The 15,156-nt window shown below is 38.2% G+C and overlaps 1 protein-coding gene across 5 annotated transcripts in view; it reads right to left on the bottom strand.

Annotated features, from left to right (window-relative positions):
- adamts3 (ADAM metallopeptidase with thrombospondin type 1 motif, 3) overlaps positions 1 to 15,156 on the bottom strand; it is a 144,937-nt gene that overhangs the window by 103,201 nt on the left and 26,580 nt on the right. For all 5 annotated transcript variants that reach the window (XM_016669126.1, XM_016669128.1, XM_016669127.1 and 2 more), the window contains exon 4: positions 4,850 to 5,006. In XM_016669126.1, the coding sequence (XP_016524612.1) occupies positions 4,850 to 5,006 (157 nt within the window). The remainder of the gene's footprint in view (positions 1 to 4,849; positions 5,007 to 15,156) is intronic.

Below are 15,156 nucleotides of genomic sequence, written 5' to 3'. Positions count from 1 at the left end.
CAGCTGCTTTCTTTGGCACCTCTGCTACAGAAATGTGTTTTATAGGAAAACAAAAAATGTTCCCGACTGTTTTTCCTTCCAGGAGTGTCTGCAGAATCTCGTTTCTACACGCTTCAGAGGAGAAACTGCCAAAATAAAGGAGCGATCTGGGGAATTATTTGCTTAGATTCCTGTTGCATAAACAGGAGGTAAAGTTTCTCTGGTGTGACCTGCTAAAGGCGCGGTTCCCACAGCTGAGGTCACATCTCAGAATGAGAGGAACCAGCTTTCCATGCTGCGGCCTGAAGTTTTCAGACCGTTTTAACGCTCAGTTTTAACTTTCTGATGTCTGTTTAGCCAGAACAATGTCCTGAGGCTGTGAAATGAAGTCAAAAAACTGATATTTATTTTTAATTTAATGCTCCGTCCACACTAATAAATCACATCATCGACTTGATTTTCTTCAAATGGCACAAACTGACTGGATCTATAAGATGTGACCAGTGTCTAAATGGTGGCTGACAGCTGAGCTTGAATTTTATTTTAATGTCCAAGTCTTCAGACTAAAGCTTTACGAAACAACTGAACAGAGACTTCTTCCATGTTTTACATCCATCTTTTACATGTAGCCAGGCTAAACCATGGAGACACACACACACACACACACACACACACCCACACACACACCCACACACACACACACACACACATTCATACCTAAGTGAACTTTAGGGTTTTTTCCTGATGACAGTCCAGTAAACTGGGGAACAAAATTGAACATTTGTTATATTTTTAGCTGCTGTGTTTCTCTTTGTCACTGCACTCAAATGATCCAAACCCTTTAAAAAACCTGTTCCCCTCCTCGCCTGAGGGGGCGCTGCACCAAGAGCCACAGAAGGAAATGACACAAAAACCACTGAGCACAACTTCCTTCTTCACCAAATGTAAACAAAAACAGAGTAGCATCAGATTTTAGCCGCTGCAGGATTTCTCTTTTGTTGTTGGTAAAATACAACAAGTCATTTCTTCCACTAGGCTTGCGTGTTTGTTTTAGTCGTATTTACCCAAAATGCCCTGTGCTGTAGTCTACTTCCTACTTCTGGAGCGGTTTCCGGTCTGCATTTAAGGTTTGTTCACGTTGTTGGTCTAATTAAGTATTCACATCTCACCAAACGATAAACTAGAGTTTGATTACAGTGAGCTAAACGGGCTGGTGTGAATGCAGAGTTCAGCTCTTGTAGCGCAGGAGGAAGAACAAGAGCTGGGATTCAAACCAGGAACCTTGCAGCTGCAAGGTAACGAAGCTAAACACAACGCTGCTCTCCAGCTCTGACTCAGATGGATGGAGAGACAAATCTGATCTATTTGATCCAAGTACAAACGATTAAAACATAGAAGACAGTTTTTCTGTTCGAAGAGAACAATTAATATTTTTGTGCAGATAAGTGCTTAAAATTTACCCATAAGTCATTGCGGGAGGTACATAAAAACAATACTCTTACCTCTGATTCTGAGATTTGACACCAAAAAAACAATCCTTCCTTTTTTGGTGTCTAATTTTGCTCATTTAGAAATAAAAACATGTAAATAATGTATTAATAATCCCTGATTAACTGTTCTGGTTAAAGATGATTAAGCTTAACTGGTGTGTTAGAAGTCATTCAACAGGAAAAACAATTAATTTGTAGTTTATATTTGATTCTGACAGATTCGTGACATTGATTGAAACAAAATAGAGTAAATCCAACCGGCTTGATCAAAACTCAGCCAAAGCAGCAGAGAAGGCTTCGGTGTTGAGGTGAAACACTAACCAGGCACAGAGATTAAATCAGATCAAAAGGCTAACATTTATTGAGTTTTTTAAGTTCTCTGTTCTTTTGGCTTTGATCAGAGGAGGAACTGAACTTCGACGTGCAGCTCAGATCCCGCTGCAGGTTTCTGACTTCAAACCAATAACTGCTTCCAGTTAAGAGTAAAAACAGTCGATGGGGAACACAAACAGAAACATCCCAACTTTCCTGGAGAACCGGAGAAGTTTTGGTTCGAGAACTACCAAACAGAAACTGGTCAGAAGTTTTCATACAGCCAGAGGAAAGATGAACAGTTAGTTTGATTGAACTGCATCAATTGTACCAAGAAGAATGGCTAAATGTCCAGATTACATGCTAGTAAAGCAAGTGGCTGAATTTATATTTCCTTGATTTATGACGGAGAAATGTTAGTGAAGCAAATGTCCCTTCTGTCCCTGCATATGGAGATTGTACTGCGGAGAAGAGAATGAATGAGTGACGGTAATCCTCTCATCTAAAAATGTTCAACCAAACACACCAAACTGGTGCCTTTTGGTTAATGGAAGAAAAACCCACAATGGTCACAGAAATAACTGGGATCTGATGAAATGAAATGGATTGTGAAGTCACTGTAAACAAAATTGCCCTTCAAAGATATTATCAGAATGGAAATGATCAAACTTATCTCAATTGATTAATTGTTTATAGCCACAAGAATAATTGTTCTGAAGAAATTAGCAAGGTACTATACCTTTTGAATCTGAACATATTTTAACAAAGTCCCAACGAACGGTTGAAAAGTGTGTCATCCAACTAATCAAATGAAAAAATATCTAATTTCAGGAACATGACTCCAGTTCTGGGTCCATCAGGAGATGCTTCCTCTTAAATTCATCACATCTGGGCTTCAACAGAAACAATGAGATACCATGAACACAATTAAACTTAATTAATTTTTTGCTGAGCCAGTGTTTTCAAGGTAAAATGAAGAAACTTTAGCTGCTTTTCTGTTCTGCTTGTGGTGAACTGGAAGCCTCTCTGCTGCCGAGTGGCCCAGCAGCTCACAGCCTGACCCTGATGCCTCACAACAGGAAGTGAAGATGCCAAAACAAACACAGCGTCCTGACCGCACACAAGGCTCAGCATCCAGAACGATGGTAGGAAACACAATCTGCTAGCTTCCTGATATGCTCTATAGCTTAAAAAAGAACAATTTACTCAGAATAAACGCAAAGCCACACTAAAAATTAAACTATCTGTATCAGCGAATATGAGAAAACAGGTTAGTGTGAACACCCGCTGCGTTTCCACTTATCACACAATTGCACAAATTGCAATTACGAAAACAAATTAGTTTCTCAGTTTTCAAAACCTGTCATGTTTTTCTATAAAACGTTTTGTGCTAGTATCAGGTGGTTTTTCTGCTGTATCACAATTAGCTTATGTTGAAAATCTTTTCTGCAGATAAACAACCGGCGCTGCATGTTTTTAATGACTTATCACTTGAACAAACTTATTTGTTTCTTATATAATGGGAATACAGCAGTTCCAAAACTGTTTTTTTGACGTTAGCAGAATATCGATGTTTTTTTAACATTTTAATAGAAGCTCAGCTGCTGTTGCTAAGCAAAGGAGACTCAAAGTGCAGCATCTCTACTGCCAACTGCTAAAAATGTCTTTACCTAAACTCACTGAACATAAAGGTATGTGTTCATTATATTCGTTTCCATTCATCCACCTTTGGGTTGTGGTGGATAAAAAATGTTTTCCTGAGGTCAGTTTGTGCGTTTAGCTTCAGGATCACAGCAGCAGATGATAAGGAAAAGGATGAATTACAGATCTGGTGTCTTTGCCAACAGGAGAGCCATAAAATCAATTCAACAATCCTCCGGCAGAAACTGAGCCGGCGAAAGGTAAGAAATCCAATCAACACTAAAACATCCCAGGAGGGAGCGGGGAAAGAATCCCACAGCCGTGGCGGCGGCGGCGCCTAACGGCGATAATCTCCCACAGCATCAATCACACACACCACGTTAACCCTTTAATCTATTGTTCCTCCATTTTCACTTAGAAGGAAGCGTACGCTGTTTGGGTTTTGAACATGTTTTCCTTTGTGTGTCTCCATTCTGTTCCCAGAGGTTAAGAAAAGTGATCAGCTCAGACAGTGATCTCCTTCCTGCTGCGATAAATAATGGGGCTGAGCTCCTGTGTGCTGCAACAGCATGTCAGCTTCAGATTGTTAAAAAGAAGCTAAAAACAGGCTAACATGAAACACACAGCAAGTGGCCAATGAAGCAGAGCACTATTGGCAGTATTAGTCTGTAAATGTAAGATTTACTAAATGATTTACTTTGTGCACAACTTCCCTAAATACGGATTTCTGTTGTTTCACGTCAGAAAACCAAATGTTGATTAGCATGTGGCTAATTAAAAGGCTAGTTTGAACAGACTCGTATGGAAGTTAGTTTTCTCAAAAGCAGAAATCGTGTATCAGTTTTTTAACGCCAACAGAATCATTCTGAGTCTTAAAAAGAAACATAAACTGAGGACTTCATGTTAGGTGTGTGTCTTTTCAAATAAAGTCCAATAAAATAAAAAAAATGAAGAACATTTGTTGATTTAGTTGAATTATTGCAAGTTTCCATAAAGCATTGGACATTGACTGTAACAGATCATTTTTCAATACTGACTGACATAAAATATGGATGTTTGAGGTTGCAGTGTGTGCTGTGAATCCACTCCTATTGAGGGAATCTGTTTCTTGTTTTTGATATTTTGTTTTAGCTCCATCCATATCTTGTATGATTGCAAAAAGCTTTAAAATTAACAAGAAGTTACTCTGTTTTCTTCAGCTTTGGTAAATAGCAGAAAATCGCTGCTGCTTACAGTCAGAACACAGATAATTAGCAATCATTCAACTCGACTACCCAGTTTTTTATACAAGAAAACACATTTCATGAGAAATTTGTTGGCAGTTATTGCTCCCACTTTAAGAAAACAGATAAAGTCTGTGTAATCCAGAAGCTCCAGTTGACGTCAGTCTATCCTACCAGCCGGGTTCCTGTCAGTCGGCCTCCTACCTTGCAGCTGGTAGTCCAGTGAGTTGTCAGAGGGGGCCTGCAGCAGCGCCGACCGCCGGTACACCACATGGACCCGGCCCTGGTCCTCCAGCTCCTGAGTGCCTTTCTCCAGCGGCTCGATAAAATACTCATCCGAGTCGGTTCGGATCATCCCAGCCTGGAACAGAACGGGTCGCTTTGAGTGAGCAGAACTAAAAAAACGCAGTTCAAAGAGGGGGGGGGGAAATCAGGGCTTCAACGTATTTCTGTTATTTACTGTAATCAGACATTAATGTCCGGATATTTTAGGTTTTTCTCCATTATTATGTAAATAAAAGCACCATGACTGATTTTATTACCTGAAAGAATATGACAAGAAATACATTCACTATCAGTTTTTTATATTAATTATGAATCTACTCTAGGGATGACACAATGAATAAGATTAATCATAATTAATCATAATTAATCGATTACTGAGATAATTGTCAGCTAATTTTTGTAATTAAGTAATCGTTAACTGGAGTACAACCTCAAAAAAGAGGCAATTTGGTGAAAAAATCCCCCAACATATTCAGAGCAGTAATTAAGCCAAAACTATTAAAAAATACATTTATGTTTAAGATAAACCCACCTTAGTCTGTGAATATGTTTGGATAGTTTTAGCTTCACCTGGTTCAAATTTACAACAGGAATCCTGTTGCATCTTAGGCAATAAAATGTTTATTTTATTACATAATTTTTTTTATTTATTTGCATATTTCAATGTAATATTAAGAAAAGATTGTAAAATCTGCACCATTTTTTTTGATTAATCGCTAAATTAACTGATTAGTTGCAGCAACAAAATCTACACACAACAAAATGTCTAGCAAAACGCCGCCCGAGTCGAATATGAATAAAAGATATGAGAGTGAAAAAGCAGATGTGCTGATGCAATATTCAACGGTTGATCCACAGAAGAATCCGTTTCCAGTTGGAAACGTCTCCGCGACACCGTCAGACGTTGTTTTTATTGGTTTTTCAGCAGCTTTCCATCTGTCTGTAATTATCGCCTTGTTACCCAACAAGCGCTGGTGGAGATCAGAAACCTGAGCGTCATTAGAGGCACAGTGGAGCAGACATGCTCAGTGATGGCTACCTGCAGCCTGCAGATTTCCTGCAATAAGAAACCAGCCATGTTTCTTATTTAGAGCGGAAATATGAGGGGCCCGCATTTAAGTGAAATAATGTACAAACTGGATGTGGGACTCATTAACTCTAAGTGATGTGGTGGAACCAGTGTCATGTCTGCAGGCGATCCTGAAACATCAGGCGTTTGTTAAAACAGGCCTTGGTGACCGCTAACAGCAAAATGTTAATGACAACAACACAGCGCCGTACGCAGGCAGGGAAGGCAAAGATGTGGAAAGAATCTCTAAGTTATTAATGTTTTATTGTAATAATGTAATTCATTTTAATAATCCAACCTTAAATTTGAGACTCTAGTCCTTAATGTGGTCATCCTGGGTTTGATTCCACATGCCTCCTTCACTCGGCTCCTTCAAACTAGCCAGCAGCAATTAGCAAAGACCCAGCGGAACTACAACACTCTGACGAGCGACTGTAAGTGGCATCGATAGATGGCGTAGAGAAGTGCTGCTGTGATGGTGAAAGCCTTCTTACACATTTATATCAACACTTACAGTAACTGTTGAACCACATATTTATTTCGGACGGTCGAACCTTTGGCCCCATAAAGCCTGCTTGGGGACTTCTTTCTCCATTCTTGTGTCCAAACCCATCTGGAGTTTTGCACGTCACTAACAGAATGAAGTGACTTTGACCTCCCTCGGTCCCTGATCTGCAGCGCCTCCTCTTCTCCTCCCTCTACAGGAGCTGCCGACTGAGCCAGTTTACGTTCACTTTAACACAGACGCTCCCAGGTCACATTAATAAAACAACTAAATGTGTGTGTGTGTGCCAGTCCTGCAGGGCCATGCATCTTCTGACAAAAAGCAAATGTTTTAATACTTGGTGATGTTTCACTTATCACGTATGAAAGTGGATCATTTTAGCCGTCCGTCTGTCACTTGGCTTCATTCCTTATGAGGGAAACTCCTTAGAGCTCAAATTAAAGGAATTTGGTCTCATCTCCATGTGATTAATCATACTTGGAGCTTTCTGCCAAATCCTGAAGTCGATGCGTTTCCTTCAACTGCCAGCAGAAACTCCCACATGTTGGCATTTGTTGTCATTACAGCTAGTTCTGCACAAAATACATACATTAATGAGCAGAATGAATGTTTTCAGAAAACTTTGCCTTTTATATCTGCAAAAATGCCTTGTTTGTAAGCATAAACAAAAAAAACAAGCTAATTCTGATTTTTAAAAAAGAACTTTGAACTGATCTCACATCAAACTCCAGTCCTTCAGCGTCCTGCTACATTTCCATTACAAATGTTTGCAAAACTTCATTGATATTCCACTAATCTTGAAAAAACTAATTCGCAATTTCAGTGTTGCCATTTTAAAAAACAAAAAGGGAATTAAAATCACGTGTGAATAAGTTTGCTCATTAAAAAACATGCCACGCCATCGCCCTCGAACCACTTCCTTTTGTCTTCTTTGTGGTTTTTGTCAGTAGTAACATCCTCCTGTTGATTATGTGACTCATATGATGTGAAAAAGTGTTTCTATTGCAGTTTTGCAAAATACAGCTGAAAAACAACCTCATCACATCTCAAGGTGTCTGGCATCAACTAAATCACTCTTCGGTTGCTTAGCAACTCACTCTTTAAAGCAATAATTATAAATATTCACAATTTTTGATATTGAAATGCTGGTTTTGGCTGGTTTTTCAGCCCCAACTCATAGCATTTTCTAAGAAAATGTAAATAGAAACATACGTTTAAAAAGAAAAAAATATTTAAATGAGTTTGGCTTTGTCTGTAATCATGATAAAGTTTTCTTTTGTAGTTCTGTAGTTGACAGAACAGGCATTCTTCTCACCCTCCTACCTGCCAGGTCAAAATTCAACTGATCTTTGACCTGGCAAAGATCAGTTGAATAAACAGCGTTAAAAACAGCTCTTTTAATGCTGTTTATTTCAGTCAGTAAAATATTTTAATCCTGACCAACTTTTATCCAACTGCATTCCAAATTTATTTTAAAGTGTGCCATATTCAGAGCTGAAAGTCAGAAGTCAACAAGTAGATAACTAGTTTGAGTTTACAGTTTTCACTGGGAGCCCAAAAAGTTGCTATAAAACTAATTTAAAACCAATGAGGGCTTCAAAGCTAATTCAGCCACATAAAGTCATGCAGCCCTTCATCTTGTTGACTCTGTATAATATGCAAATGTAGGAATCTGTTCATGCTCCAAAAACATGAATATTTAAATCCAGAGAACTGATTTAATACGTGTTATTGAATTCTGCAGCGTCCCTGCAGAGGAACTGTCATGTCAGAGAAAAGGCAAGGACAGACGTATAACGCAGAAGTCCTGCTGTGCATTGTAAGAAACACAACAACAACGTTGCTTTCAACATATTGCTAGGTAATGACAATGTAAACCGATTATTATTGTTGAATGAGTTTACTCTGCTTGCAGTCTTATGGAAATGTGTGTTCAGAAGGCGTTTCCGTCTTAGCATTATGTCTGCATTTCTCTCCTGCCTGCAGACTCGTGTCGTCTCCAGGATTTCTGTGTCAGCAGCACAATCACACTGAAACGCAGCTAAAATCACAATGAACTCATTTCAAATTCTTTACAACCACCAGCAACGAGACGCGAGGAAACCAAATGATCCTCTGTAAGTCACTCCACCACCTTCAATTCACCCGTTTACTTCCACTCATCTGCCTCCTCATTAAATATTAACAATTTATTCTGAAAGACTCAAACAGGACGGCCTTGGATGTCACCAAAACGCTTCAAAGATCCTTCAAACTAAAGTCCACTGAGATTCTCCGACACGTTGGGCTTCAGTCAAACATGAACTGTAACTCATTTTACACTCCGATTCATGAAAAACACCAACCTTTACCCAGACAGGCCTACTAACAAACTCCTACTGCGGTGGATCTGAAAGATTCAGTGCAGCCGTGTCCTCTGAAAGCTGCAGTATTTAACTTTAAAAAATATATATTCTTGTACATATTTGTTGAAACAGTCACCATGTCGTGACAGTTTATATGAGACAGATAATCTATGAAAAAAACTGAGCTTCCTTGACTTCTCCCAGTGCTCCCAGTACGAAATACAACAACCAATCAGAGCCAGGAGGCGGGTCTTAGTGCTGTCAATCATGCCCCTTGCTCTGTGCTACACTGCAACTAGCATATCCTGTCATAAATGGTGGACACAGAGTTGAGTGAGTTGTTTCCCCATCATTAGCATATTTAGCAGCGTGTTCACAAGGTTGATTGACATCAATAAGACCCGCCTCCTAGCTCTGATTGGTTGTTTTTGGCGCTTTTCTTCAGACAGTAATAGCAGTTCAGGGAAAAGATGGAGGAGATTGGTCTTTTCACAGATTGTCTGTCTCACATTAACAAATACATTTTTACATATTGCAGCTTTCACCAAACGTAGCAGACACTTACCATGTAGGTTTACGCCCAATAAATGACTGCTTGAGAAAATTAAAGCTCTTTGTTATTTCAAACAAACTGTAAATGTTGGAGGAAATGTTCTTTAAGAAAACTTTTTCAATTTTCACAGGATGTTTGGGCATAAATATTAGAAAGTCACAAAAAAACAAAATCAATACAGTAACTCAGGCCTTTCATGTACAGAAAGTCCTGATTTACTGGCCTTTCTATACATGAAAGGCCAAATTCATTTCTTTACACAGAAGAGATGAAAAAAGTACAGATAGAGCTGCACATAATTGCTGTGCTTTAAGTTATGAACACTAAAAAGTCAGAGAGAAACATCAATATGTAACAGATAGACGCTCGCTGTGCGTTGAAGCAACAACCTTCTGCTCAAACCAAACCTACAACAAACTCAACCCTGCTTAGAAATGAAGCTGCAGCATGTTTAGAGCTTCCCTGACATTGGATAAAAAGCCAATATTCCCAACGATTAGCAGTCAAACGGCTCTGGAATGAATTTCAGCTTAGCGTAAATCCTTATCTTCTACATGCCTGAGCTGAAATAAGAAGCTCTGCGTGTTTGAAAAGATGAAACATTCCTCCTTTCCTTCACACCTTAAACACAAACAGGAGAACATTTTCAAAGCAGAATCCTGAACTGCTAAATAAATAATTCGCTTCAGTGTTGGAGAAACAGAAAGAAAAAGAAAGTACATATCGTTTTTTCATAATTTCATTTGTTTTATAAATCCTCAACTTCACAACAGAGTTAAGTATTTGAATTAAAGTACATTTAGAAGAGCAGCTGCTGACTGATGCACAGCAAGAAAATGAAACCTGCAGCTAAACTTCATGATTTAAAAACATTAACTCTCATAAAGAGGATTCTGAAAGCATCACTGACATTTTCCACCTTTCATCTTGGATTTTAACAAAAAAACTTCCACTGATTTTTTTGTTGGGATTTTAGCAATAATTGTGAAGTGACATTAATATGTGATTGTAATAAATATAAATCTTATTTGGTAAACAGCCTACAAAAAAATCTTACAATGTATTTTTGGTCGATAATAATCATTATTAGTTAACCGACCTAGAACAAGAGGAGTTTGGTCTGATTTAACTCTTTATTTGGTGTATGTAAATTTCTGCCTTAAACTGCATTTAGTTTTTATTTTAGCACTTTTAGTTTTCCATATCCGTCCCTACTATTTGGTAATTGGTGAATACTGGTGTAAATAACCAATAAAGTGAATTTATAGGCCACTCTTATTCAATAAAAGGCAGGAAATCCATAATGAACGCCGTTTGAAAAATGCCACGTCTGCTGAGTTGCTGCTGATCGCTACGAAATATTCATTCAACAGAAAGAATCACGTTTGTTCATCAACGTTCAATCTAAGGTCAAGAGATTCACTGATACATCACAGTATCATTTTATCTCAGCGTTATTAAATAAACAGGACTCAAAGTTATTTTGCACTGCATAGCAGCAACATAAAAACAAACTGTTCCCATCTCATATGGATGAAACTGGTTTAAAGCTGTGATATTATCATCATAACTGAATTAAACAAGCAGTGAAATAAATCATCCTCCTCAAAATGATCCTGCTGCCTGCAGCTTAAGTGTTTTAAAAGTTTCAAACTGAACACATTTATTTTTATTTTTCAGGGTCGTATTGCTACAGTCAGTCGTTTTAATGTAATTTATTTAAAATTTATGACAGAATCAGTGACTTCTGACTCCAAATCAGCTAAAATCTGTTTCTCTGACATAAAAATAAAACATGTAAAGAAACCATCTGCTTCACAGTTGGAGCTTTTAACTGGATCAAACAGAAAAAAAGAGCTAATTTAGCTTTCAAAAAGAAAAATTATGTGTTGAATTTAATCAAATCAATCCCAAGTTCAGGGTTGTTTATGGTGCTGAAAAGCAAACTAGTTAATGCTGACATATTAAGATATAACATCTCTGACAACTAGAAATAACACAATAGTTTTTATTAAAATGAAGTCTTTGTCTCAAAATGTGCTGCATACTTTCTGTCAGCGTGTGACTTCAAATAATACAGTGAACATTATTCAATATTTCAGTAAGTTAACCACAATTTTAAAGGTGCTGTATTTATGTTTAAGGCTCTTATTTTGTAGGAGGAAAGGATGTAGATTATTAATTGCCGTCTTGTGTTGACAGAATGGCCCAAAGGTTTAAAATAAAATAAGCTTCAATCACTTTTGAAACAGAATCACAGAGTATTAGGGTCAAACTAAGAAAATAAAAAGAAATAAAATTACATATAAATAATAATATGAGAATTAAGACACTAAAATACTCATATTACAAGAATAAAGTCAAAATAATACAAGAACAGAGTCATAATATTCTCGTAAAACTTTATTCTCTTAACATAATTATTTAATTTTTGTCTTAAATGGTCCAAATTCTCTGTCGTAAAATAGCACTTTTGGAATCAGTTGCAAAAATAATAAAATAATAAAATAAAGTGTGAATTATACAAATAATTTGTAAATATTGCTGGCTGGCTATTAGCTGCTAACAGCACAACATTACCACTAAACCAAAGGGCTTTTTGAGATTTAATGAATCTCAACTAAAGCTGCACAAAATTAAAAAATCCTGAGATCCAGATAAAACTGATGAAGGATTGTGATGAATCTCCCTGTTTTCTGTTTTCGTCTCTTTCTCATCTGTTCTTCCATCGCTCTGTGACCTTTAGCATGTTTAGCAGTAACATTTCAATTCAATCAGAAATAGTTTTAATCCTACAGGGACAATAAATGTCGTAACTCTTGGCATCAAAGTATCTTCAGTCATTTGTGTTTGACTGATGCTGCTAGCATGCTAGCGGTTGAATTTCAATATTCCTTTACTCTGTTTCTGGAAACATACTAGAGAGAAAAAAGTAGGTTTAGTTTCCTTAATAAAAAAAAAAGCTCTTAATTTGTAAACTCAGATGAAAATATATCACCATGTTTTTATTATTTTAGTGCAGAAGGTTTAAAATATTTTAGGTGTCTTCCCTTTGGCAGCCAGAGGCGACAATCACAGGTGTTTGACAGAAGCTCAGGTAGTTGGTACTTACACACAACTGTTAAAAATAGGGATCAAGAGTCCTGTGTTCCAACCGTTTAATATCCCCAACCTGAGCCCTGCCAAGCAGACAGCAGCCGGCTGCCAAGGAAAACATATGGGATTCAGCTGAAGGGCTCCAGTTTTCAGAAAACAGCCTCTTTCAGTCTAAACTTCTTAAGGAGGTCGGTATGAGCGCGCTTCAGCTGAAAGAGAGGGGGGGCGCCATGTTGAAAAAGGTCTGGATTCATGCAGGACACTGCCACCTTTCACCCCTGGTGTTGTTCAAAGGTGTGTTTGCTTTCAAAAATGTAAGGGAACCTTCGTCATTACCTGCATTTTCATCCTAAAGTTCCCTTTAAAGGGACTTTATGGGGTGAAAACACACAAACTGGACTCTTACCGTTTCCACACCGACTTTTAAAAGTCTTCAATCAGCACAAGAATTTAACGTTTTCATATTTTATCACACTTTAGCCACAAACTTCAACGCAATGTAATGTTTACACAGAGTAGTAAATAATTGTGATGTGAAAAAGAAAATAACAAAAATATGAATGATTGTTGTATTCAGTCATAACGAAACGTTGTGGAGCTTTGGATACCTCTTATTTCTTAAGCCTACAGCTGGAGCAACAGAGAAACGGTTAAACTAACAAAATCATGTCAGAAAGGCCTAGTCAAATCCCATGCCTAAATATGATTTAGAATATGTGGCAGCAAAACCCTATGAGGATTTGTTCTCCATTCATTTTGAGACATTTTGCAAAAGAGAATAACCAAAACTTTCAGTCTGTAGACCGAAAACGTCCTTTATGTTTCTGTGAGGTTACCACAGAAATCTCACAAAACAAAATTGACGCCAAGGCAAAAACAATCACATTTCAAAATGTCCATATTATCAGCTCCTTTATGCAAGTGTTTCAGTATGGAAGACCAAAACTGCCATGGTTTAAAAAAGAAAAAATGCAGAAAAATATATCTTGTTTTTCATTTTCCTTATACGTGCAGTAATATTTTCTAATAAGCTGCTAAGTTTCAGCTGCTGATAAACTGCTGGCCAAGTAGTGTGAAGCTAACCAACCAATCGGTAGAAGCTGAAGCCTAAAGACCCCGCCCTCCTCATTTGCATAATGATTCAGAAACCCATAAGAAAAATTAAAAGGAAGAGATTAGGACTGGTTATAAAAGCAAATATGTAAGAAAAAGGAAAAACAAAATATACACATACATTTCTGCTTTAATTTGTAATTATGTCAGTTTTGGTCCTCCATATTTAAGTTCAGTTTAGATAAATTGGTTAAAGCCTGGAGTGCAATAAGGAAAAAAGGGAATCGTTCATTAAACAATGAGCTAATTTATTTCAGCTGTGTCTTTTTGTCGAACAGAGAGAACATTTACGGAGAGATCTGAGGAGTCGGACTAAAATAAAACTTCAGGCTGTGAATGCTCTCAATGTCTGCAACTACAACAGAAAGTGTGGGCTTCTCTCAGGTTTCTGCAGGTCGTGATTAAAAATGTTTGAACACACAAATATCAATAAGAGCATCCAGGCAGGCGGCACACACACTCAGAGCTCAACGCTCTGGAGGAACAGCCTGGCCCTGCAAACCTCAAACCGTAAACCCAAACAGCTCCGGGGTCAAACCTCTGTGACAAGAACAGCCAAGTCAACAAGAAACATTAACAACTGTTAGTGAATAAAACCTTTGTGCTGCTTCAGCTCGCTGCACTAAGGAACTGGCTCGCTTTCTTCTTCTAATCAAATAGGATATTTTCTTTATTTTTCTCCTTGGTCTGCTGCAGCTCCAGTTATGTCAGGATGGGTGTGCGTCAAAAAGGCTTTCTTATGTCTGTGAGGCCAAAAGTTTAGGCCAGTGAACACACGGCTCTCAGCTAAACAGCAGCGAATCTGATTTGTGCATTTTGTCTCTCCTCATGAAGCTCAGCCTGCTGAAGCTTCGCTCTGAGGAAAGTGGAACTGCAGGTACTGGAACGCTCTTATTCTGAAAGGACTCTGACTGACGCTATACTCATCAGGCCCAGAGAGTGTTTACACTCTCACACAGACACCATGAGCACCTCCGCCTCTGGCTGACACAGAGGATTATGCAACTTGACACACATTAGTAGGTGGCCAAGTTTCACAGGGCGGCGGACAGAGAGGAGGGAGAATCACGAGTCAGACGTCCAGTAAAGGCCGCTGTCAGGTCAGCTCTGATGTTTCCTCTGATGTTCAGCTGCCCTGCAAACGTCTTTAATAGAAAACAAACTTCTCCAGGCTCAGGATCACTTCAAAACTCACAGGCCACCTAACGTCATACAGCACAGCAGCTTAACCCTTCATGCACAGCGGCCACAGCAGTGGACAGCTGTCCAACAGCCATTTTTCCTTGTGTCTCATGTGAGTTTTTATGTTATAAATGCACACAGACCACTGAAGTGCATCATACAGTACACTAACCACTGCTGGCCTTCCACTGAAAGTGCAAGAGTATTTTTGTTAAATCTAATATGGCAGACAGACGAAAAGCAACTCAGGAATATCCAGTCCCTCCTGTAGAAACTCCTGCAGGTAAAAAACATGCTGTGACATCAATTAACCCCTAAAGATTAATACTCCAAATGCAAATAACTTTGTATTTGGAGAAAATT

The sequence above is a fragment of the Poecilia formosa genome, unplaced genomic scaffold (genome assembly GCF_000485575.1).
Source record: "Poecilia formosa unplaced genomic scaffold, Poecilia_formosa-5.1.2 Scaffold20, whole genome shotgun sequence".
NCBI classification, from domain to species: Eukaryota; Metazoa; Chordata; class Actinopteri; order Cyprinodontiformes; family Poeciliidae; genus Poecilia; species Poecilia formosa.
This window is presented reverse-complemented; position numbering and strand designations above follow the sequence as displayed.